The sequence below is a fragment of the Boleophthalmus pectinirostris genome, unplaced genomic scaffold (assembly GCF_026225935.1).
Source record: "Boleophthalmus pectinirostris isolate CB_2022bp ecotype Guang Dong unplaced genomic scaffold, ASM2622593v1 HiC_scaffold_8, whole genome shotgun sequence".
Lineage (NCBI taxonomy): Eukaryota > Metazoa > Chordata > Actinopteri > Gobiiformes > Gobiidae > Boleophthalmus > Boleophthalmus pectinirostris.
The window spans coordinates 25,962,673-25,989,236 of record NW_026571515.1 but is presented as its reverse complement, the minus strand read 5'-3'; the positions used below and the strand labels follow the sequence as shown (position 1 = coordinate 25,989,236).

General features: G+C 38.8%; 1 protein-coding gene across 1 annotated transcript in view; it reads left to right on the top strand.

Moving 5' to 3' along the window:
* znf385a (zinc finger protein 385A) overlaps positions 1-26,564 on the top strand; it is a 59,216-nt gene that overhangs the window by 22,462 nt on the left and 10,190 nt on the right. The window contains exons 2-4 of the mRNA XM_020929887.2: positions 7,145-7,296; positions 15,449-15,559; positions 21,517-21,694. Coding sequence (XP_020785546.1) covers positions 7,145-7,296; positions 15,449-15,559; positions 21,517-21,694 — 441 coding nt within the window. The remainder of the gene's footprint in view (positions 1-7,144; positions 7,297-15,448; positions 15,560-21,516; positions 21,695-26,564) is intronic.

Below are 26,564 nucleotides of genomic sequence, written 5' to 3'. Positions count from 1 at the left end.
ATTTGGACATATGGCCAGCCACCCATTACACAAGAAACACCATATGAAAGCACACATCAGCAGTGAATTATGTGTGGGCCCTGGCTGATGGTAAATGCTGAAGTCTTTATAAGCCAGTTATTTTAGTGGCACAGGTCTCCTCTCCACTGCTTATGAAAAAGTCTGGCAATCCCATTTGGTAGCACAAGTTAATGTTAATGTGCAAACAGCCATCCTCCGAGCTGTCAGGAGCAGCTAATGGTGTCGCAGTGAGGGGCTAGTGCAGTCTGCCATGTCTGTCTCTGCCTGTGTGAGTGTGTGCCTTTGAGGCCAGTGGCTGTATGACTTAAAATGAAGTACCAGCTTAGATTTCAGATACTCACACATAAGACAGGAACCAGTACATTTTTTTTTTTTCATATGAACTTGCTTGAATTCTAAATGTATTATATCCTTCAAGGATATCAACAAAACTAAACCTTTACTAACTTACCCTGGCAAAATTTGAGGAAAATACCCAATAATGATTCCTCTGATAAAGACTGTGGTTGGGTTTGCCCTTTTATAGCAGGCCTGAGCAGACACTAAAGCGGGACAAAATTACTCCTTAATACAACTAGACAATGCCAATGTCCTAAAAGTCACCCCACTACCTCATTTTATAACCCCCAGGGAAAGCCAGTGGTTGAGGTTTTCTTATTAAATCATCCCACACACATATTTACGCACACAGCCAGAGCAGGTTTTCCTGGTATTTAGAGCCAACAGTTCTTCAGATATTTCAAAGCGCTCACTCCCCTCCACATCGATAAAATAAATTATGAACAGTGTACAGTTAATCACTAAAGCTGCTGCCTGGCGCAAACTTAAATATGCCAGAAGTATTTGTTGCTTGTTGTTATTCATTATGCTAATTTCAGTCAGATGCTGTTTCTATCAAAATACTGAGGTAATGGCCCACTGGCAGTTCTATCTACACAGTAGGATGACATAGCCCTTCTCTCCAGGGACCCACGCGGATGACAGGTGGACTAGTTTATGGGGCAGCAGACACAGGAGTTGGCAAATTGGCTGTGAGCTTCTCTGCTGCCAACAGGCCTGGCACATCTGTGTGTGTCCAGCCCTGCCAGCCTCATCTCCCATTGTTCTCCTCTGAATGCACCCAACGCCCATGGGAGCTGAAGAAATGCAACCTACACAGCTAGATAATCTGAACACATGAAAGACTCCGTTAGCCTAGATTTGAGCTTTTGTCTGAAAGGAAAATGCTCCCACTTGAGATTTGTATGATTCCCTTCCACAGTTTGGTTTTCCATGTGCACAATAATCTTACCTTCTGTGATAAAGTGTGTTGTTTGTTGGTGTATCCATCCAAAAAATGAGAAATGAGAAAGGATGCAAAAATCCAGCATCTATTGCATAATTAAAAATGAGTTATTGATTCAAACAATTAACATTTTTAGGAGTCTCACAAGCCAATGTACCGTTTTGGCTGGAAATTGAATTTTTAAATCAAGTGAAATGGAGGTGCTTAAATTACTCATAAATCATTTTCACTGGAAACAAACATAAAAGCAATGTAAAGCAAAGTAACAGCTACATTTCACTAACACTAACTGTATCACTTAAGGTATCCAGTCAGTGTAAAAATGCAATATGCTTCAGATACTTTCAGATATTATGCTGTTGTGAACTTGTAATTAGACAAAATCTGGTATATTTTTAGTCTTCGCCTGAACATTTAAAAGTCCTCGAGCACCATACAGTTTGCCCACAACCAAGAGGCTATAACAAAGAAGTGGCCAGACCAAGCACAGAGCCATATTGACTGTATATGTTATTTACACTTGTGGCTTATGTGCCTGCTCTAATTTAACTCTGCACACACAAAGGCGAGCGCTGGGGTTTGTCCCGTAGAAAATAGGATTTGGAAGCATTGATTTGTGTGTGTGTGTGTGTGTATAATGTATGTGTGGAGTCACAGGACGTAGCCAATGGCACATTTATCAGGGGCATACAGACTGCAGAATTATTCCAGATAGGAGAATCGCACTACTCTGGCTTTGATCTCACTTCTCTCTAATTTTAAACCCGCCTTCATTTCCTCTCTACTCTGCGTGTTTTGCACCCAATTTCATCTCTTAACTACAGCTGCAATGTGGAAGTAGTTTGCTTGAATCTATTTATAAAAGCTTTATAAATGCCTTGGCTCTCAACCTCACCATCACAACTACAAGCATATTCCAAAAAAATACCACCTAAGTGATCATTTAACCCTGAAATATTCTTTAATTGGTTCTAAAGTGGAAATAGAAACTGACTTTTATAACTTGGCTGCTATGGAGTCCAGTTGCAATGTCATCCAGGCTGTTTATGACTCCTGATTATGGAGCTATGAGCGGGGGGGATTCCTGGAGTGTCATACAGTTTAACAACATCCCTGACAGTGTGAGGAGCTCTGCAGTCTGACCCATCTGTCAGTCACACTCTCACACAGCTACAGCCACTGGCGTCAAGATTTATGTTTGCACTGCTGTTATGGATAATGTTTTATGATCCTGTGGTGCTCTTGCGTTTTGGTAGACTCAGGTTTAAACATGCTAGTATTGACAAACTATCATTCTTCTTAGATAGATGTGGTCACAACTTATTTTCTCCTCAAGTCTTATTCTGGGACCACACAAATGTCTGAAAAGAAATTATTTAGTTTTGTTGTTTCTAGTGTCCATGTATTTATATGAAGTATAATATTTATATATTATATTTATTTATATATTAAAGTTATTAAGTTATTGTCAGCGTTCCCTTGGGGGGTCAGTTAAGTCATACGGTGTGGTGTCACAAAGAAAAAGTACCTACGATAAATATTTACCTCCAAATGATTGTTCCATCTTTCGTGTGTATATAGTATTAACCGTGGCAGGCCTAGAAGTTGCATGCGCCTTTAACTAGATGCAACACAGTTTCTACTTAATATCACTAAATGTCAACAATAAGAATTTTGGCAGACATGATAAAGACAACTGATAACAAGGGCAGAAGTTTAATTCCAAGTTAATGCTGGCAGATAATCCTCAAATAATCAGTGTCTGCTGCAAAGTGCAAAGAGAAACTAATGAACAGGAAGAAAAATGACTGCACATGAATACTGCAAGAGCCACATCAGTCCTACTGCACAGTCAGTACCACAGATGCCTATAGACCAGATTTAAAACGCACATATTGACTTGTGGTCTATAACATGCTGCGTTGGAGCATATAGAGGTCATAAAAGCACATTAAAGTCTTTTAGTGATTTACTTTGTGTGGGATGTCTCTCTAGAGATGTTCAAATTAATGGTGTAATTATACAGTGGTATGGGATGGGAGGCATTATGATTTATGGTCATAGATAGACACGCATATGCCCAATACAGCACACACATACACACACACATACTTACACAGAACAGGGAGAGCGCGTCTTGGGACGAGCTCTGTCTTTGCTCCAAGGACAACTGCCTCTCCACTGTCTCCTCTCCCTTTATCTGCATACATTTTAGCCTGTCCTCTACACAAACTGCTGGCTTTCGGGCAATTTTTCATATAGACAGTTTATTAAAGATGTGCTTTTCCTTTTATTTTAGGGAAACTAATCATTCACCTCATTGCTTTCTAATGTCTAAGGCTGAACGATTGCAAATTGATTTACGTTTGATGTTTTCAAATCAGATCATAGTGCCCATTTTACACATGTCTCAAATATAAACCGCTATACTAATCCATGAGTTCCAATGTATATCAAAACATGTATGTTGGTCTAAACATGCATACAGTAAATACATACATTCCATACATCTGTACTGTACAATACATCACTATACATACATTGTGTGGGCAAGATTTATACATAAAACAGGATTTTTTTGTTGTTGTTTGTCATTCTCATTAGGTTACAATTAATCTAACTGGGGTCTTATCTATGCTTAGAATTATAAAGCATTTTTCACAAAGAGCAAATCGAACACAAACCTTTTTGAGCTTTGTTGTTAAAGAAATAGCTATATCCAACTCCTTTATAAAAAGAAATCAATAAAACAAAAAAAGTCAGAAAGCTGGTTTTTCATCTATTTTTGCCATGTTTTCTGTCCAAACATGAGCAAAGTGTTGCTGTGGTCACTGTAGACATCACGACGCCGCAAACATCACAAGTGCACCATTTCCACTTTGAGCCTGTCTGTCTCCCCTGCACAAAGAGCAGGAGGCCATGTGTCAACTACTACATGTGCCGTAATGGCATGATGAATGCAGTGGAGAGGTGTAGTATTCGTCATGTTGTTAGTGTCTGGGCCCCAGAGGAGGATCTGCAGTCATCACTCACTCTGGAGGTAAAGGTGGAGGAGAGCAGGCCTCACATCCTCTCACATCTCTGCACACTGCGTAAGGGAGGAGCACACTAGACACCAACTCTATGTGGACTCGCTATTTACTGCTATTTTATCATACAGATCCACTGGATAGTTCTCAGCTTTATTCAGATATTAGCTGAGTCACGGATACTAACTCATCAATATCCTGAAAAAGCTAGAAACACAGTCAGTCACTGCAGATGTACATTAAATAGGCCTGTCATGATAAATACCATATCGACTTATCGTTCAATACATGACAGATGGAACAATAGTTTTTTGGGGTCAATATTTATTGTGTGTAATTTATTTTTATTTTTTTTTTGCTATACAATGAGATTTGAACTTTAGAAGGTTGAATGAATAAATATTATGACCCATTACAGATACAATGTAAGTACTAAAGTGTTCATTTTGCTATTTATTTATTTATTGCAACAATTTTGATTTTAAGCAATGATTTTTGCAATGTAGAGTTCAATTTGTTTTTGTGGTTTAAATCTGCTCTTGGGTTATTGTGTCAGTGGCATAAATTACTTTCAATATTATCATTTATCATCTATATCTTCTTCAGCAATATATGTATGTACTTCAAAGAGACCATCTTTATGATCTCAAAGTCTCTGTACATAGTAAACTAAATGAATACATCTGAAAGTGTATAATTTTAAAACTCCAATGAAGAAATGAAATAAAGAGTACACAACATGGTACACGTTGCATCAAAAAGACCATTCATCATAAAACATAGTCTCAGCACAACAGAAGAGAGACAATTTGATTCATTTTTCATTGTCACTACAGTATAGTCTTTGAAATATTGAAAACATACTAGAAATTCATTTTTTGGACAGAAGCAGTATTGTCCAGGCATAGACCTCGTATAAACAATGTTTTATCTTTAAAGCTATGGTGTTAATTCTTGTTATTGCTTCCATATGTGTTTTTTCCTCCCCTCTTCCTCTCCTCTTCCTCTTGTCTTACTCCCCTCTTCCTCTCCTGTTCCTCTCCTCTTATTCCCCATGTCGACTCCTTAACCTCTGTCAAGGATGATAGTGATGGGGCCCACACAGCAAACAGCAAACCTCAGCCTCAGCAAGCTCTCAGATTAAGCTTCTTAATATCCGCAACTGGATTTCTGTGGCTTTCAGATTCCCCCGAGACTTAAGGCTTTGCTGCGCTCTTTTTGGGATTGCTCATAAGCTACTCTTTCCCTCGCTGTCCTTCACTGTGCAATCTGTTTTCCTCCCTACCTGCTTGGCGCTTTCACATGCTAATTTTGTGCTTTATTTGACAGCTCTGCTTTCTCATCCAGCCTCTGAATGTGATCATTGGCAATAATGGCGGAAATATGGTGTTTGCAGAGGGATGCTAGCTCTAAAGTTTGGCTCATGAGAAATGAGAGATGAGAGAGATACAGTGAGGCAGACTGTCATACTGTAGGGAAAGTGCCATCTCAGCTCAAGCTTGCTGCCTTCTGCTGAGCATCTGTGGGCTCCGTGATTGAAGAATGACATTCATTTTCCACACAATAAAACACAATTGCAAAAACATACTTCAGGTTCAGGTTCTCCCCCTGACTACACAAAGTGTTACAGTACATTTAACAGAATCTGTATTTTATGTAATACACTGTGTACAATGAGGTAAAACAGTTTGCATTTAAACCACAAATCAATTTTGTTTTTAAAAGTGCACTATGTAACTATTCTGGCGGGGGGCTCCCCTACCTGGTTGTGCCCATGCTTTCCACAGTATGGCATTAAACTGATCTATTATGCATTTACAAAATTATTATTACACATCTTTACTGCTAAAACATGTATTCTTGCTGTGTATGGGGATCACCTCCACAGATCTGAACAGTAACTCGGTCTGCTTTTGTCATCTACTTTTAATGCCATACTGTAGAACATTCCAGGCAAAGTCAAGTAGGTAGCAGACACTTCCCCCGGAGCCTGAAAAATATAGTGCACCTTTAACACAGTTCCTTGCTATAAAACACTGCAAGATAACAAGGACAAAGGGACATATTCTCTATTGCTACTTGTGCTGTTGACATGATATTGTGTTCATACTGACTACTCTTCTGTTTATTTTCCTCATGCTGCAGTTTTACACATGAGCTGTTGCAAGGAAGCAAGGAATTCCAGGGAAAGTTTATCTCGGCGTGTGCAATCCTCTCAAACAGCATGTCGGATACAGTTTAAGCTCTGCTGCATGTGTCGAGCTTTTAGTCCAATCTGCCTCTGACTCATTCCCTTCATAATTAGACACAACCCCGGGATTCCTCCATAGCTCCTTTACAACGCATCCAGATATGAGGCCATTATCACAGGGATGCACATGTTTCCACACACAGGGGCAAGGAGGGCCGTGCAGGTAGACGGCTCTGAGATTTTCTCCATGTGGCATTCCTGTTTCATTTGATCTCAGAAGTGAATGAAATGCCAGCACAAAGGCCACAAATTCATCAGTGCTGCTTCATTCTTGCCTTTTTGTCTAGCTGAGCAGAATTCACGATTATTCAAGAATCCTTTTCAGAGATTCTTTTGCTGCATCGCCTTTCTCTGTCCGCTGAGAAATAATTGCTTTTGCAGTGCAATCATGGCACACAATGCAAGAAGAGCCAGTTGGTTATAAGGTAATAATGTGAATTTATTGGCCGTGACTCCATTTTATTACGTGCCAAACAAAGCCAAGTAAACCATTGATGTTATTTAAATTAGCTTCAGAGCATGCACCATTTAACCTTTCCACGGTGAATTTTGTTGCAGGAGGAATAAACCGAGCAGGGGCAGCCGTGCCCACGTTCCTGAGGACCCCCACCGTGATCCAGCCGCACCTGGACATGAAGCCCTTCCTGCAATTCCCCATGGAGACAGCCCCCCCTCCACACAGCATGAGCCTCTTCCACAACTTCAGCACGGTATGCCACCATATGTAAATACACGTGAAAATACCAGTTATACATAAGAAGGCAAATAATGACAAACAAACAACAAAACCAACGTTTTAGGAAATGTTTTTAATAAGGCCAAACTATCTACTTTAAAGATGAAAACTTTTTCCTTAATATACCTATATTGTACATTCTTTACTGTGCATTTGCTTATAAATGCAAAAGCCTGTGGTACTGGATTTAATCACAACAACTATATGCCTTAGGTGGAATAGAATCAACAGTAAACAACACACACACACATTAACAGACAGTTCAGTCAGACAGTCAAATATTCTTTAGCTATTTAGGAATTTTATAGTGGTACTATAATTAAATAGTGATTACAAACTTTAATAAGTGTTGCTCTAAACTAGTCTAATAAGCTTACAACGTTACACCTAAAATTGGGAATGGTGCAAAAATGGTTGGGCTATTTCTATTAGTCTATTACTATTAGTCCCAAGAGTTCACAGCAATTTTCATTTTAAGTTTGTAGATATTCATCAAAAACAGCCCACCTCTTCTGTGGGAGTTCTGCATCAGCTAACAAGTGTGAATGCATATGTTGACCATATGAATGGTAGTATGAAATGAATCAGTCTAAAGGGTACATGCGTTTTTTGTTATGTTATTGTGTCTAGAATTTTATTTTTGCTGTTTTATGTTATATGTGCATTTGTAAAACTCTACAATGTTATAATGTTGTTACCTCATCAAAAACATGCCTTAAGAGGTTTTAGATGTCATCCATGCATGTTTTAGTATTTTAGCACTCTGTCCTGGGCACTATTCAAACCCTTCGTATGTTTAACAGTAAGAGTCTGTACAATTCTCAGTCAACAAGCCAACATCCATGCTCCCACACAACAATTCTCAATAAAAATTCAAAAACATGATACGAAGCACACACACTTGACAAACCTTATGCAATGTGCAGTAGTTTCATTAGCAGGATGCATGCTGATTGTGTTGTGATAGCGCTCTGAAGGGGAAGTGACATGGAGAGCAAAAGGAGGGGAGCCTCAGATCGTCGAAAGTGAAACTTATAAAATATATTAATTAAAGTTGGCAATCTAAAAATGCATTAGCAGCTAATATCTCATAGAAGTAAAATACACTCTTTAACAAATAATAAATAGTAAATAACAAATAATAAAAATTAAATCAAAGATACTTTTTGTTTATTCTGTTTCTACATCCTTTTACACCATCTTGTCATGGGGATTGTACCTTTAGACTCCAGAAGGACCATGAAGCATTGGAATCTGTGACCTATGTGTATCCTAGCTTGGCCTGGCCTAGCACTATTAATGGACTAAAGAGGTTCCTTGAGTCTTCTGCATTTCAGCTGGTGTATATTTGGTTTTGCAATTTGCTACGGATCTGTGTGCTAGCCTCTTTCAGTTAATTGGAAGTCATTCTCACTATGGCACTACAGGGAGTGTAACAGGAGTCCGAGTGCTGTTAAGCACATTAGAAGTTGCATAGTAGGTTAAGAGCCCTCCTTGGACCATGACATAAGAGGAATACCCATTGATGTCAAACACCGCACCCAACACACAAGGATTAATAGACACGCTGACATTATCCAGGCTCTGCTCTCTTCATTCCTGTGTCTATTGTTCAGAACTGTTTCTCTTCTTTTCTTTGGTCTCTGTAACATTCTCCAAAAATCCCCACTGTCCTTCTTTCGGCTTGTTCAGTAATCTGTACCAGCCTGCCACACTCCTCCTCCTCACAGAAACTGATCAAAGCCGGCTGTAGTCTTAGTATAAACTGGACCTAGTTTAGATTTTGTCTTTTTTTATTCATGTGCTTCTGGTTTATAGCTTAGGTAAGGTGCACTGTGTAACAATTTTGGTAGGTGGTCCGTCACCTTCTTGTTTCCATGATGCTTTGCTTGGAATGTTCCATAGTGACATTAAATCTAACATTGATGGAATTACTTGTGTTTTCATAACTCTAGTATACATTGAAAAACAAACATTCTTATTGTGAGTGTAGTCCTCTCTCCGCCTGTAATTTGGCCTGGTGGTGTAACTTGCTTGTCTCCATGAAAATAGGTAAGTTTACTGCCACATTGTGAAAGATTCCAGGCAAACAAATAACAGACAAGCAGGGAGAAAAGTGACACAGTACACCTTTATCAGTGTCACTATGGTCCCAACTATGTCCCATTACTCATTTTAATGATTGATTTGCTTTTAGATCTGCCTTCCTCTAACACAACTGGTCTGGTTTCAACCTGGAATATATTAGTCTCTCCTGATCAGGTTCTACTGCTCTAGTCCTGGTTAAATTCTGGTTAAGAACTGGTTCAATCCTGATCCTTGTTTTTGTACTTTTTATTTTGATGAACTTCATATTTACTGATGGTTTGAATTTCTTCAGAAATCAAGACTGACTTTCTCTGTTGCTCTTTTATAAATATTAACATACTTTGTTTGCATAATATTCCCCACGTGTTTGAATGCTGAGGCTGGCAAGTTGTGGTGCTCTTCAGGCTTGTGGCCAGAAGAGGGGGCCAGAGGAGAGGCTCGGAGGACACTCTGACCTTTCTTTTTCTGTAGCAACCCTGGCTCATTCTCTCAACACTGGCACATTTGCACTATAATAACAGTTAATGGCATGGACAGATGATCGGTGCTGTAATGATCCCAAATGGCATCCTGTATGAAAGAAACTGGAGAGAGAACTGTGATGGTGTAACTCATGGAATGCAGACTGATTTGGGTAATTTATAGCCATTTAGACCTTAGATTACACAATTTTTATTTGTTTTGCTTTTGTTCTGTATATATTTTTTTCTTATGACTTCCAAATGTTGCTATTCAAGACAGTTTTTCAATTTATCCTGGCTAAATATGCTTTTTATTTTATGCCATTTTGAGAGTTTTCTATTGAATGATTGATTTACCAAAGTTTACAGCTTGGTTTAGTTTGTATTTAGTCTATTCTGTCCTTATATAGTAATCTACATTTCAGCTGTACTACATTATGTGAAATCACTGGCGTAGCACAGTCCCTGTTGTTTTGAATGCATGCAGTGTAAAGGACTGCTTAGGGAGGCACTTTCAGACATTAAAAATTAAGAAAAAGAAGACATTGCGAGTGTCTTCTGCTAACAACCAAACTGTGTTGGTGTTTTCTCACAGAATCAGTGAAGCCCCCAGCTCTGTCCGCCCTGCTTTATGTTTAATTTAGTTGTGTGCATTTGTAAAAGGAAGATTCCCAGTTTTAGCGAGCATTTCTGTTTACATCCTCTACGCCGCTTTATGGTTTGTTTCACTTTTAGGCAGAAGAATCTTTAAACACCGTGAAGGAAGTACTGGAGATGAACTCCTGTTAATTTACATTTACAAGATATCGTTTAATCTCTCTCATGCCTTCTGGTTTATGTCTGTGAGGGATCCATGCCGTATATGTAGAAATAAAGCTTTTATAACTGAGTGTAGCGGTACCCTCTAGAGTGGCATTACTGAGCTAAGCTGCCGGCGAGCTCTTGTACTGCTCCTGTTAAGTGATGAGTCCCGAGTTTGTACAGCCCTAATGAGACTCTACTTCAGATGGAGGGTTATTATCTTTATTATAACAGAGGAATGGTCCTATCCTGAAGTCCTACACAAGTATAATGGTTTTCTAATGTGATTTGCCCTCTACCTGGATGTCTGGTCCAATGTGCCTTAAGACAGTGACATGGTTGAATTATTTATTAGCAGTTGCTCCTGATATAGAAACATCTTATGCATAGTACATCATTATTCTATACTGTGTTCAGATTCACCCCACGTAAAGCCAGATTTAAATGTGTATTGCTTGGTGCATGTTGTTCTTATTCAAAAATGGTTCAATGTAAGTTTAATCTACATGACAAACATTACATCATTGTTACATCACTTCCAAATCATGTCCAAGTCTAAGAGAAACTTTTGAAAGCTGAGTTTAGTGTTTTGAAGTGCATTCTTTCAGACAAACCAACAGACTGATGTCTTCTGCTGATGATGCCCTTGAGACCATTCATTATACTATTGTTTCTAGCACTTTATTCTTTTGCCTGAAGTCCCCACAGAAAATGACTTGCATATTTACGCAAGTCAGTGTGATTTTGTTTGGGACTGCTCTTTGGGAGGCTCTTTGTACCTAAAAACAAATGTTGCAATTTTATTTCTTCCGATTATTCCTTTCTATTTTATGTCAGCATCCATTTTTCAAAAATGCAAGAAAGCCCCCACAGTACTTCATAAATTCACTTTCTATTCATTTGGGACAGATTTTTCCTAAAACCTTTTCCTTGCAGGTCACAGTCAAATTATTTTCTCCTAGCATGTTGTTGTTTAGATTATCCTGCTTGTGTACAGACTGTTGATTAGCAAATTACTAAATTAGATTTTGGGTACTTGTTCTGGATTATTCTGTAGTTAAAGGTCCTATATTATGCAAAAATTGACTCTTGTGAGCTTTAAGCCATGTTATAATGCTGTTACCACATTAAAAGCATACCTGGAGTTGTGTTTTATTTCATTCTCACAAGTTTGAGTAACGCTGCATAATTTGTCTGTCTACATCTCCAAACCTCAAAATGCTCTCTTCCACATTGTGATGTCATGAATCTTTCAAGTTAACAGCTACTTTTTACCTTTAGTTCAGTAGAGACCGGTAGAATGAAATTATCCAAATGATTCTATTAAAGGTGTATGGAGTTTTAAAAGCACTTCCTGTATTTCCACATGACATCACAAGGTGGAACCAAGTGCTTTCTGTTTGAGAGAAGAACTCATCTTAAATATGCAGGGTTTGTGTGTTAAACATGTATGAATGAAACTAAACACAACTGCAGGTATGTTTTTGACAATGAAACAACAGTATAACACCCTAATACAGCGTAATATATGCAATTTAATAAATCAGATAAGCAATAATTAAACATTGTAGTTTTGATGTGTTTTCAAATATTTGCACAATCAAAACAGCTCCTTAAAATTATATCCATGTAATGAATAGGTTTAGTTCCCACGGGACCTAATCATCATTTATGTGAATTTGGCTATGGCCTGAGGCGAAAAGTTCACTGTGTGTAGCTGTGGTTAGGGACTTTTTACTGGGAGGGGGTGTTGTTGCATGGGTGAGGCTCAAATCTCCAGTTTCTTTTGATGACATATGATCGATGGTGCGAACATGCACAGGGGGGCGTGGGGGTTGACTTGCAGGACCCTGTACATCTGGACACATTGAGTATGCATGAGGAATGGGGCGCGATAGGTTCCAGCTCCAGCAGAAGGGGGAGGAGACAAGCGCAGAGCTGTGCCGGAGAACATACTCTTTACAGGGGAAAGCCGGAGAGAAGGAGAGAGCTTAGACGCACTTGTTTGATGATGTGTCAGCTATAACATTTGGTTTCTGTTTTGCTTCAGCTGTATGTAAGGAAAAAGAGAAAGGAACTCTTATACTTGAAATGCATCTCTAGACTAGATCTTTTGAGTTAGGATTCTGAGTTGGTATCTGACCAGTGCAGCTGAATGAGTGAATGCAGCGTAGCCAGTCTCACACATGCTGAGACCCAAACAGGAGCACCAATGCAGCTAGAAACCTCAGCAGAGACAGAGGAGAAGAAGGTGAGTTTGAGAAAGCACTTTAAGATGATTTTTTCCAGCTTTGTTGTAATCTGGCACAAGTCAAAAGAACTGAGGAACTTGTCTTCAAAGGGGGTTGTTATCTCGCTCTGCGCAGAGTGTGTGTCTCATAGTGTATTATAGTCACTGGAATTCAACTCTCTTAAATGTTTTGCTGAACTGATCAAACATAGACAATGCCAAAGGGAAGGATGAAATATGTTCACATAAACAGTTAAGATGAAAAATGGGAAGTCAAGTTTCTTTCTGCTCAAGTGGCATTGTCTACACTAGAGGCGTGTTGGGTTATTTCTGAGTTGTTGACATGAACACTGTGATGCTAGACTCTGTGGTTTGTCTGGTGTAGTTGTCTGCCATCGCTGTTACCACTTTCACTAAGCACTTAAACTAACTATAGACTCTTGAAATAGCTGTCTTTACCTCATACGATTTATTTATAACTTAACAGTCTAATAAATGAGTGTCACTTTAGATTCTGATTCGACCACAATATTTTGGAAACATTCTGACACTGTAAGGCTTTCCTCCAGTCCATGAGACTAAGTTTTGGCTAACGTTTAGGCAAAGGGGTTATGACTATAGCTCTCTGAAAGGCTTCCTGGCAGAGTGAATGTTTTCTTCATTTCATTAGTATTATTTTTCAGTGCAGTCCAGTTCAATAGATCATAGCCGATCCACACCCAGTCTTTGGACACATTGCAACTTAAAGGAGAGTGAAGCATTTCCACATCCACAGTCCCATAAAGTTACATACATTTATTATAACATTTGGCATTTAGTGTTTTTGTGTTTTATTATGTCAAAACCTGCCATTATATGTGTTGATAATAACCATTTAATTGGCTGGTTTAGGGGTCCATAGATGAATATTTTTAGTCTAAGGTGACATGAATAATGACGCCTTGAATCATAATGCCTTTAAGGATACCCAATATGTTTGCATGTTGCATTATTCAAAATAATTCGAAGTGCACTGGCAGGCCTTCATTGTAAGAAGAAAACTGTGAGAAGAGAAATAAGCCAAATCCTAATTTGTTTATTAACACAAATGTACCAAATGCATTATTATCTCTTATTGCAGTAATTGAATGCATATTATTTGACCAGTTATCACAGATGACTTTTCTTTAGAGGGACGCTTCAGGGAATTGTGGATTTATGTGGTTGAGAAACAGCCAGATGCGATAAGAGAGTGTGATGGGAGGACGTCCGGACTGGGCCCCAAACTCCCTTTCACTTCTCTGCTTTTCTTCGTCACCACTTCCTCCCATCCGTCCATCTCCCCCTGATTCATACAGCCCTCCAGATGGCGTGTTTCTGTACCATCCTGTCAGGGCCACATGCCTGGGCTCTGTTGGGCTCTGTTTGCCGTGTTTCCTCACGGTTGCTGAGTAACACTTCCACAGAAACTTGAATAGTTTAGTCTTTCTTTTGGTCCCTCCTTCGGCCAAATTCTTCAGTTTGTTTATAAGATGACACTCTCTAGGCGTAGAGTAGCCTTGAGTTATAAACCTGGTCATTAGCCAAATTACTCTACAGCAATAAGCCAAAATTTGACTCATTTTTCCATTAAAGCCAAGAATTCAACTTGGACATGTTTTTGGAATATTTTTACGAAGCATAGACATAACATGATATGTGTTTACATTGAATAATTTTATAATTCCTTGTTGACTTCTATTTGAACAGCACCACAATTAAACTTCACCAGCCATTGACGCCAGGCTATGATCTATGAGCTATCATCATTAACCTAGTGTCATTTTCAAACACAAGTAATTGGAATGATGCCCATCTGATCAGTGTTAAAACAGAGGGATTAGCCACTGACATGCTAAAGCTAGCCAGTTAAATTTAAACAAGGTGCTTAAGTTGCCACCAATGATTGACAATGCAGCTGAGACTATTAACACTCTCCAAGGACTATTTGGATTGAAAACTGATCTGGGATTAACATGTTGTAAACACCTAATAACAATACACACAGCATAAAGGTTAAATAAAAAAAACATGTGTTACTACTTATAACTGTAACTTATGTCATGTTTTTCTGAATGATTGGTGCAGTTTGTTTGTTTGTTTGTTTGTTTCACTATGTCATTGCCATTTTAAGCTATTTCTGTTGCTTCTGACAAATGCTCTAACCTCCAAGCAATTTTTCATGGTGTGATCACAACAAAATATGCAGAGATAGTGGCATCTAAAGAGATTCATTAATTGTAGAACGGAGATGACATTTTACCCCAAACAAGAAGTCTGTATTCCTTTCAAAATTTTATTAGGAAATCTCAGTATCACCACACACTGACTCAATAGAAATCTTGTGCATGCATTGTTGTCTAAAGACCTCGGGGTGCCCCATTCATCAGGCTGAAGGCCACTTTGTGTTCAACCCTTCTTTGTAATGGTCTGTCCTCACAAGGAGCTGTGAGAGTAGTGTATGAAATATGGCCGCCAGACATTTTCCTGTTCTTATTCTCTTTCTATGTTTCTCCTCTGTGCTTTAGATGGATCCGGTGCAGAAGGCTGTGATCAACCACACTTTTGGAGTCCCTCTGGTCAAAACCAAGAGGCCAATCATCTCCTGTAACGTCTGTCAAATCCGCTTCAACTCCGAGGTACAGTCCCGTAAAGAAACACTACATTTCGTCATCACATTTTGAATTACATTTTGACATTCTTTGATAATCTAGGCATTTCTCCACTGTGTTCATAAGGCCCCACATCCTGTTTGCTCTCCTGAGGATATGCTACATTTGTTTGTGTTACGTTTCAGCTGTCCGGAGTCTGGTGGAATTTAATTTGTTTTAAGACTAGAGTCAAATAATCACAAGAGCACAGGAACAGTTGTAGCTGAGTGCGAAAGAAATGTGCAAAATCATACATGCACAGCAATTAGCAACAATCCAAAGAAAAAGAGATTGCCAAGACTAGTAAGTAATATGGTATTTTTGGTCCATAAGACAGAATGCAGAATCCAATGAGCCAGTGTAACCGATAACAGTGATATTTTGGCTTTAAACATGGAAATTCCTCTAGCTTGTCAAAACTGGATGATGCTATCCTGATAGTGAACACATGTATGAGGTATTTTTAGTGAGTCACTAAGTCAACAATGTCAAATTAATCCTGCATGCTTTATTTCGTTCTTTATTTTAATCTTTCTGGCCATATGGTTCAGTTTATTGTGATCATAAACTTGTAATGCAAGTTTAATCACACATTGTGGGCAACCTGCACAGATGAGTAATGGCAGATTAACAAACATCATGTGAACGTTTTCTAGTCTTGCACCAGTCCAATCCTTTCTCTCTGTTTTTCCTCTATGGACCAAAAGGACAGACAGTGGTGTCACGTGTACACTTTGTAATTTGGCTCTACTCAGACCCAGGCCAAAGCATGCGCCCGTCCACAGCACTCAGCGTTAGGGTGTGGACCAGGGCTATATATACTCGTCAGGTCTACAATCAAGGCTTCCATGTGGCCACAGAAGCACAAGCCTGTAATCTGTCTCACTGTAAATCTTCAGTCGACAGGAAGCAGTTTTATAGAAGAGACACTGCAATGGGAGGTTTTGATCCATGTTGTTCAATATAGCAAGAGGCTCTTAAATCTTATATGCATCATGTGTATTGTGAATGGTGGTTTTATTTGACATACGGCATAAGTCATAAAACAATGTAAAAATGTTTAAAAGTTAACTGCAACTTTTCTGTAAAAAGGTCATTGCTTATTAGAATGTGGTCTTCTCTGGGCTTATTCATCATTTAGCCAGCCTACTGTAGCCTGTACATTATTTTATTTTAAATCATAATAATCTAATAAAAAAATGCAGGCTCTAATACAATGATTCTCAAGCTAGGGGTCGCAGTCCCAAAACACTTAACAGTGGATCCGTAGGCATGTTAAATTACTCATATAGCATATTTTATCATGATAACTTGTTGTTCCATAACATCTTCCTTATAAGACAGTAGTTGGTGTCCCCAGAATAGCTAATGGTAAAAGAGGGGACTTACTGTATTAAAGCCTAACAAAAGCCTAATAATAACCACCATCATAAGATATGCTTTTTGATATTGTTTCATTTGGTGAAAAAAGCATTTCACAAAATCATAATAAATTCATAAGTCACTGATGTGAGTTTGCATGTTGTCCATTGTCAACGCCAAAACATAAAAATGACCTGTCCCTTCTTAAAGCATAGATTAGTGGTGGTATGCCTGTTGAGAAGCACATGGACATTTGTTGACATGTTTAGTGCTCAGGTTTAGGTTCATGCTTTCTAACACCAGACATGTGACTTTGTGAATGTGGCATGTGTGCATATAGCCCCTCCTTGTCACTGCTGTATCAAAGCCCTCACTGCAGTAGATCAGCCATTGTGAATGTATGACAGCTCATGTATAGTTTGTGCTGCTCCACTAAGCTACCTCCCCCAGAAAGCTTCAGACAGACTCCCTACCCACGCTGCTCTTTTTACATAATGCCACATCAAGCCGAATTTTTCATGGACTGAAATAAAACAGCGGGAAACTGTGCAGATTAAAGACTGACTTTTGCAGCTCCAGTGTTGATGAAAGTCCTTTTCTCCTTCCTTGATATTTTCGGTGTGCTCCGCCTGTATACACTGTTGTTTAAGTCAGAACATTTGAAATGGGTTTGCTGTTTAATCTGTGTCATCATCAGAGGAGGTTCTTTGAAGGCCCAATCATGGCGTCCTGCCCTAACCGTGCACTATCTCAGTATTTCACGCTTCATTTTATCTGCAATTCACCTGACACATTTGATCATTTTCTAGGCACTCCTGTCCTCATGTCTGGCTGTATCCTCTTTAGCTATTATTCTTGTCTGTCTTTCCCTTTTTGCTACATTATTTACAGTGTGGAAATACCTAAAATTGCCTGCCACTACTTATTTTATGATGCATTCGTCATGGCCATGTGTTAGTGTCCAGGTCTGACAGCCCCATTGCATTTTGGGATTGCGACTGCTGTGCGTGTCCTGTGAGGTGCTAAAGGCATTATGCTGTATGCAGAATAACCTTGTGGCTGCTGCTGCATTAGTGACATCACAGCTCTGTGGCGCTGCATTGACCAATGTCACTGTTGCTGCAGTGAGCTCCGTCCTCTTCTCCTCAGTCTCCTTCACGCACTCTCATTCGCCCACAGCTCGGGTTCTCCCTCACTTTTCACTTCCTCTTTGCCTTTCTCTGCTTTGATCTGAAGCTGCAGCTGCTACACTCCAACATCACACTCGTCTCCCTCAGAAAGACAGTTACCCACTTGTGCAGTTTGAGTTCAGGGAAGACATGCACACACACATCCAACATCAATATTTGAATGGGAAAAAAATGAAATGTATTACTATCATTTCAGTTAAGGATGGGTGATATGGTGATAAAACTCTAATCGTGATCTCATCCCTATGACGATCTGCAATATTGGTGATATTGTGATTCACTATTTCTCAGTTGAATGCATCTCTTTTTCCCACTTTGTTCTCGAACCAATCACAGTGACTGTGAGCTTTCAGAAGAAGCAGATGACTTCATTTATCTCAAATGCAACAGAAAAATACAAAGCATAAATGAACCATGATCAAATAGATGGCCCCAAAGAAAACGTTGTATACATTTTTTCCACCACATTGTCTTCCCTTAATTTTAGTAGATAACATAACCACTGTTTCCATCTCTTGCCAATATTGTTTTGATTATGAGCACCACACTTTTGCTTTTAACTATTTTGATTACCAACAGTGAATTTGCCCAATGGTGTTGTTGCACAAATCAATTATTCTAGATGTTTTTCTCATATTGTACAGCTTCCTTAGTAGCAGTACGTCCTTCCATCTCCCTCTTCTTTATTCAGGCGTATTCTCAACAGCTGTTGGCCAGTTGATCCCTTTGGCCTGCAGACAGGGGTTAAGCAAACTTCTGGAGCTGCCTGTCCACACTGCATCATACACCTTTGGATCCCTCTCAGATCTCTGACATTATTGACCTTTTCTTCTCCCTGAGTCTCTGTCCATCTTGATCTCAGGGCATTTGCTGAACTCTTTCTTAAGGCCCCCTTGTTTGGATACAGCAGGGATAGCTAAACTAAGAAACAGTTTATATTTACAAGAAGCATGCCAGATACTAATTCAAGTGGAAGCCATCAGACACATACAGCGTGGGTACAGTACAGTGGGGCTCATAGGCATTACCCATCAGCCCCAGCTTCTTTTGTTAGGCCATCTCGCTGTGATCCTGTGGTCAGTACAATGTCCTAAGTGTCACTGAAAATATTCCTGGCTTTCAGCACATACGGCAGCTGTCAGCCCCTCTTCAAGACACACTGATCCAACCACTTTACACTAATCTTATCATAGCCTCTTTTTTGTACTTTTATGTGGCCACATGGCAGGACACGTTCATTAAAAAAGGGAAACTATTTGACTATGAGCCTTGAAGAAGACAGCAATCAGACTAGTTTTATCTTATGTACTACTGTAACATGTCTGATCTATAAACATTTGTCCCACAATGGAGAAATTCCGATGTTCAAATGCAGGAGGAGAATAGAAATACACAAGCAAAATTCTAAGTAAATGACTATTAAAAATAAACATATGCTGAGCAAACAGTGTAACAATACAAGGCTACAACACTATTATGCACAATAAGTGGCATTGTCTATGATTCTTTACAGAGCAGCAAAAGCAAGAATCCTATACACAGTATAATCAAATACACAATGCTGTTTTACTAGGACTAGCATAGGCCTGTCACGATAATTACTATATTGAATTATTGTTCAATATATGAAAGTTGGAACAATATTTTTTGGGGTCAATATTTATTATTTATACATTTTCTTTGCACTACTGGGAAATTTATGGTTGTTTTTGGCTATATGTTAAGATTTGAGCTGTAGAAAGTTGAATTAATAACTTAATAAGGTGTTTCATTCTCATGTTTGTTTATATATTGGTGCTTATGATTTTTAAATGATATTGTACATTTAGAATAGTTTTTGTGGTATAAATCTGCTCTTGGGTTTTGAATCAGTGACATAAATGAGTTTCAGTTTCACTATTGTCTACATTTTTTTCAGCATTATATCACACTTCAAAATTTGTTATCGTGACAGGTCTACTGGCATTTATCTGTGTATTTGAAGCTGATACCTTTTGTTTAAACATTGACCAACCTTGTGCTTGCAAGTTTTCTTGCTCTTAACACTTAATCTCCAAGGTCAAATGTTTGTTTTATTGTTTCCACACAACCTCTATGAAGATATCATTTCTCTTCACCTGTCAGTGGTAAAATGTCTGATCAGAGTATAATCCCACTGTAAGCATTATGGCAGTATGGTATGGTACATAAAAGGTTATATAAATATCCCATGATCCAGGCGTGTGTTTATGTACCATTGTAACACATGGACACTAAAGCTAGACTTGTGGCGGCATCTCTTTATAGCAACATACTTCCCTTCCGCCATATTGTTTTGATGTGAGATATTCTGTAACTCGCCTGAGCTATCTAGATAGATTACTCTTTTGTTTACTGTCTAGACAAACATATTAGCCGGTAGCAAGTTGCTCATTGAAGCTTCTGCAATACGTTTCTCACTACAGTAATGCACTTCAAATCCCAATCTAATCTAGATCTTGAGTTATTTTTCCCAGCTGCTAGTTTTTTATTGTTGAAGGCTCGTTGTAATGGTAATCTGTCCACTGTAATAATATTACAGTGTGCATGTTTTGAAAGCAGGTCAAAATGAAGCAGATGAGTGCGCCAAGCAAATAGTTCAGGCATCCCGCTGACCCCAAGCTCAACTCTCACTGGCATGTCAGTCAATGTGGCTCTAATAATGAAGGCTGGGACCTTGCATTGGCAGCCACAGTGTCTACTCTGCACACTCTACTGCCAAATTATTAATTTGTACTGATATTCAGTAAATCACAATGCTTCTAGATATTGATTTTGAAAAGTCTCATTCAGCTGTTGGTGTGCAATCAGAGTTTTCTTTCACTTTATTATGATGATTATTATTATTATATGAATTGTATTTATTAATATTTTATTCATTCTGTAATTCATGTTTTGTATTCTTTTTTTAATTCTAATTCAAAATGTTCCATTTACCGTGATATTGCTATAATTTCTAAATTAAGATATTGCATGTTATTACATAATGCATATTGCATGACATTACGTAATGTAAAGTAAATGAAATATTGTTCATGTAAGCATTCTACTTGTTCCTTCTGTGGATAGCATGAAATGATAGGAACTGTTCATCAAGTGTTACTGCTGGTGCAGACACCCCATACCCAAGAAGTGTATGAAAAATTTAGGCTGACCGAAAGTAGAGTCTTTGGCCCTTGAATGTGTCTGGTATTACATCACTGTATACCAGTAATCCACCCATCTCTTCACTGTAAAGCTGTCTGCAGTCTGTGACTGTGTCCCCAGTGTATATTGAATAACATGCTGTCATAAAGACATGCAAATGTGTGTGTGCTACCCTCCACTGTTTTATTCACCTGCTGCTGTTGCTGTTCCTTCATGTGTTCTGTGCAGAGCCAGGCAGAAGCACATTACAAAGGCAACCGCCACGCCAGGAGAGTCAAAGGCATCGAGACCTCCAAGAGTCGTCCTCAAGACGGGGACAAACCTCCTACTGTGCCCCCCACCTCGTCTCCATCACCGCCTGGAGTCCACAGCAGTACCTCTGACAGTGAGCCAACCAGCAAACCAGGTGAGTGCTCCAAGAACCAAGAAGACTCAAGTTTTTCCCATGAACTTTGGGGAATCATGTCTTCTTTCTTTTGTTGTAAGTGAGGAAAGTCAAATCTTACGAAGCACGTATAACCTTGATCCCTGGAGGGGCCTTGCCACACACATGTTACACTTATCCTGAAAAACATGATAATCTTACGGTTATTATTACCGCTCTGATAATATGTTATTTTCCTGAGGTGGCCCTAGATCGGGAAAGCCAAAGAGGAAAAAAAACACATAAACACACAAATATGAAATTACAGTTTTTGAGTCCCCCATTCTATGCAAACATATCAGGTCATTGTGTGGTCACCAGTGACTCCAGCCAACACAACCTCAGCCAAAGCAAAAACACATAACAGGAACTCTAGGCCATATTTCTAACTCAGAAAAACAAGTCACTATGAAAATAACACAATGAAGACTTCAGCATAAAACACAGATTTTTACTATAATTGAATTGTGCTGGACGTTTGAGAATGGTAATGAAACACAGATAAAATGTTGAGGTAATTCATTTTTATTGAACATAAAATTCTAGATTTGGAGCATGTTGGAAAAGTGTTACAAATTCTGGCAAACGCTTGATGAAAACAGATGATCGTCAGATGACTGAAGGAAAACAGGGCTCAACTTAAAACAGAAGAAATGCATTCATTCAAGCCAAAACTCTCAGTCTCCTCTTAAGCCAATATATCATCATGTAAAATGTATTCATTGCACCTACTAGTGACAGGGCAAGTTCATTACAAGTTATTCTAGTCTGGGTCAGCATTTGGGTTTCTGGAAGGGTTTGCTCAAAGCTAGTGCAGATTAAATGTGACTACTTAAAATTCAAGACAGATTGTGGGTTTGAATAGTTTGTTTTTTTCCACTAGATTTAAAGGAAGCTAAATGTGCTCTTTAATTAATCTTCTGGTCAGAAAAGGACTACAAATCAGGCGCGCCCCCCCCCCCCCCCTCTCTCTCTCTTTCTCTTTCTCACTTTCTCTTCTCTTCCCTTCTCTCTCTGTCTCTGTCTTTCTATCTCTCTGCATGGTATCTGAGACTGAGTGACAGGCTGATGGCATTATTATTGCAGCGCATTGAAACAACCCTTGTCATTAGTCCGATCCTGGCCACAGCAATGCTTTGTTCACTTCAAATATGTGTCCCCAGTTAAGAGTGTGTTTAGCCTCAGAGCAGGTGAATGGCACGCTTTCAAAGATCCTCACAATGCTGTTGATGTGCTTATGTCAGTTTAATACGTCTTAATGGGGAATCTGCAATGGGCCAGTGATAAAGGTCGTGCTTTGGACTCTTGTTACTCACTCAACATCAGATCATATTATCATCATTATATTAACTAATAAGGAGCCATCCTTTAGGGGACACTAATGTAAATCATATGCCACTTATTATTGATGAGTTTCAGTTGTGCTTTTTATAAGCAACATTTTGTGGGCATTTGGCCATTCAAAAGATAATTTGGTTTAGAATTGTTTATTTTTCACTTTTTATCATTATTATTATGGTTGCAGTAAGTGGGATTATATTTTGTTATAAATTTTGATTTCCATTGATACAACTGACTGTATAACAATTGTTGGATTGCTTATGATTTACAGTTCAGAATAGTTTAAGTTTTAACTGTAGTCTGTACACTACCAGTCAAAAGATTGGACACAATTTTTCATGTATGTTTCTTCTTTATTTCCATCATTATTTACATTGTAGATACTCAATTAAGGCATCATAACTATGAATGGACATGTATGGAAAGCAGTAAACATTAAAAAAAAAACTTCACTCTTTGCTTTGATCACTGCTTTGCACTTCTTGCATTTCTTGACCCTGACAAACCCTTGGCCCTTGACCCTTGAGAAGGCCAAGGGTTTGTAGTCCACAAAGCTACTAAGGAATTTGAGTAAAACTAAATATAAAATAATACTGAGTTTAGTTATTTCACTTTGTGTATATAAAATGTAGAAAGTAAATGTATACAAAAATAAGAAAAAGAAGGTGTGTCCAAACTTTTGACTGCTAGTATACATATGCAGATAAAGGCAGATGTAAAAAAAAATCACAGAAATAAAAAGACCTTCACCATGACAATTACATCGTCAACATTAAAAAAGTAATCAGTTCTCTATTTTGAACCATTTCTGAAAGTCTACCATTAAATTATGATGCTATTTGTTAAGAACAAAAAAAGACAACTTCCTTGGTAGATATAATTAAGACAGTTCTTTTTAATTGGCATACAGACAACAGATTGTAAGAGAGTAAAAGAAAGTAATTTATTGTTGGCTGCAATTATTTACCAGTTGCTAAGAGCAGAATTTTAATCCTCATCTTTAGTGGGATGCCATTAGGTTTGCACTGTGCTCTGATCATCCTATTTCCAGTTATATTTCTTGGCACAGTGCTGGTTCTGTTGAGCCTCTGCCCTTCTCCTTCCTTCTGTGATTTTCCATTCTCTCAGTGTCACTTGGTCCCTGGATCAAAAAAAAAAAAAAAAAAAACCTAAATAGAAGCACCATCTTTTCAGTGACATTTGCTGAGGTTACAGTAGTCGACAGAGAGCCAAGATGAAGAAACGAACCCATTATAGTAGGCCAATATGGAGCAACTGACCAGCACAAAGGTCACAGCATACTCCTCATGCTGGGTGTTTTGTATTTTATGTTGGACATTGTCTCAGCATGTGCCAGTCCCAAGCTCAGACAAACTGGGGGAGAAAACTGAGGGTGGTTTTGGTATGGCTAGTCATATGACAAAGAGAATACATTTTCCCTCTCATATTGATCAAGATTGAATGTTGTCTTATTGAAAACAGATATATTATTTATAAATTATAATATCCTGATGGTAAACAACAGACTTTTAATTATTGCAATTTAAAGGAAAAGCTTTATGACAGAAGATTTGTTGTGAATTAAAGCAAACTGATAATTGACCATTAAGAATGACAAATATCAACTAAATTCTTAGACTTTTGTCACTGTTGGCCAAGTTTACATGATTATTACTGTTAGAATGTTAACATTGAATGCTGTTAAAGTTACGTAATTAGCCAATAATGTTGCACGTGCTTCTCTCCCCTTTCTCCATATTATTTGGATTCTGCTGCAGACAGTGCATCTACTAACAACACTACTGCTCTATGTAACTGATTTTCTGTGGCACCTTCTGAAATGGAGCCAGCAATTTGTCCATGATTGTTCCTGTGCCCTCACCCCTTCCCCCACAGCGTTGTGATTAGAGCGCACTCCCTGAGCCAAAACAAGCCTGACATGATTGAGATCCGAGAGTAGTAACATGTGAAAGAATGCTATTTTGTATCCAAGCCACATTCTCGTGACCCCACAGCTCATCTCATCTCCCTCTGCATCTCTGGTGCAGTGGATGTGCCTGTTAGTGGTGTGGGACAGTCCACATGTTTGTATCCCCCATTGGGAAAGACTGTGTCTGGAGGGTGGACTGAGACTTGCAGAGGCCACTTTAGGGCAGCAATAAAAAAAGACATTGTACAAAGGAGACCAGGGACTGCTCAGTGTAACCATGCAGGCCTTAAAAAGGAATGATGTGGAAGATTTCCCATAGTGCAGCTTTCAGACAGCACAGAGAGGCAGTTTGCTGTTTTTTGTGGTTTGAACAAAAGTGCCGTCTGTGGAGTTATTCCATTCTGTTACATTTTAATTCAAACTGCAGCTATTGTCACTAAGTTGCAGTTTGTTACTATTTTAATGTATCAACAATTAATTTAGTTTGAACAGTCACAAAAAGCCCAAGTATGTATTCACTTTATTTACTGGGAATATTTCTAATAAAATTAGTTTTAAATGATATAATGCGTTAGATATTATGTTCTTTCTGGATTGCATCTGTTCTAAGACCTATGGCTTATCAATCAAGCATATTGAATACCATTGGTGAGTCATGCTTGCAGTGATCAGAATAGCCCATGGTCTTGTAGAATGTGGTGAGCTTGGCCCCTAAAGAGGAGGCCACTGTGGCTTTGTGGGATTTGGTGTGTTGAAGGAAGGGTTTGGCTGGAGCAGTGGGAGATGTTGAGGCAGCTGTTTACTCCGTTCTTGTCTCCTCCCTCAGCTCCTCTGTGCAGTGTGACAGGGTAATGCAGGGTCTGCTAAACCACCCTTTAGCCCACACACACACGCACACACTCAAGGTCAATTAAACAGATGACTTTCATGTGAAGGCTAGGGTTACCCGGCTGACTTTGGGATTATGTTACAAAAAGCTGATATGCTCTTACAGTGTGTCTATATAGGTGCCTATGTTTCCATTCTTGTATATGAAGTTCTTGAATGATAACAATACTTCAAATGTCATTAGCATGGTTAAGCTGTGAGTGGTTGGGAGACTTTTATTAAACAGGCCAAATAGAGTTAAAATGCACAGCACTGAATTATATATGAATTTGTAAAGCTAGCATTGGGTTTCTTGTAGCTTGTTAATGATTAAGTTCAGGCATTAGGGGGCACCAGTAGCAGACAGGCTAATCCTGCCTCAGCGACTTCTGTATCACAGCTCACTTTGCTAACCCAGAGCTGCAAACAGCACAGTGTTTTCATTCATTTTCAGTGATTATGTAATTCCATTACTTTGTGTACGGTATTTATATATTTTATGTTTACGTTAAGCACTATCAGGCCTGATTGGCCAATACGATCATCACAGATACAAAGCAGCAGAGGTGGGACCAAGTCATTGTTTTGCAAGTCTCAAGTCTTTGGCCTCAAATCCGAGTAAAGTCCCAAGTGAAAGACAGGCAAGTCCAAGTCGAGACTCTAGTCACTAGCCCTTAAGTCCAAGTTAAGTCTAAGTCGTCTGCTTTGAACTTC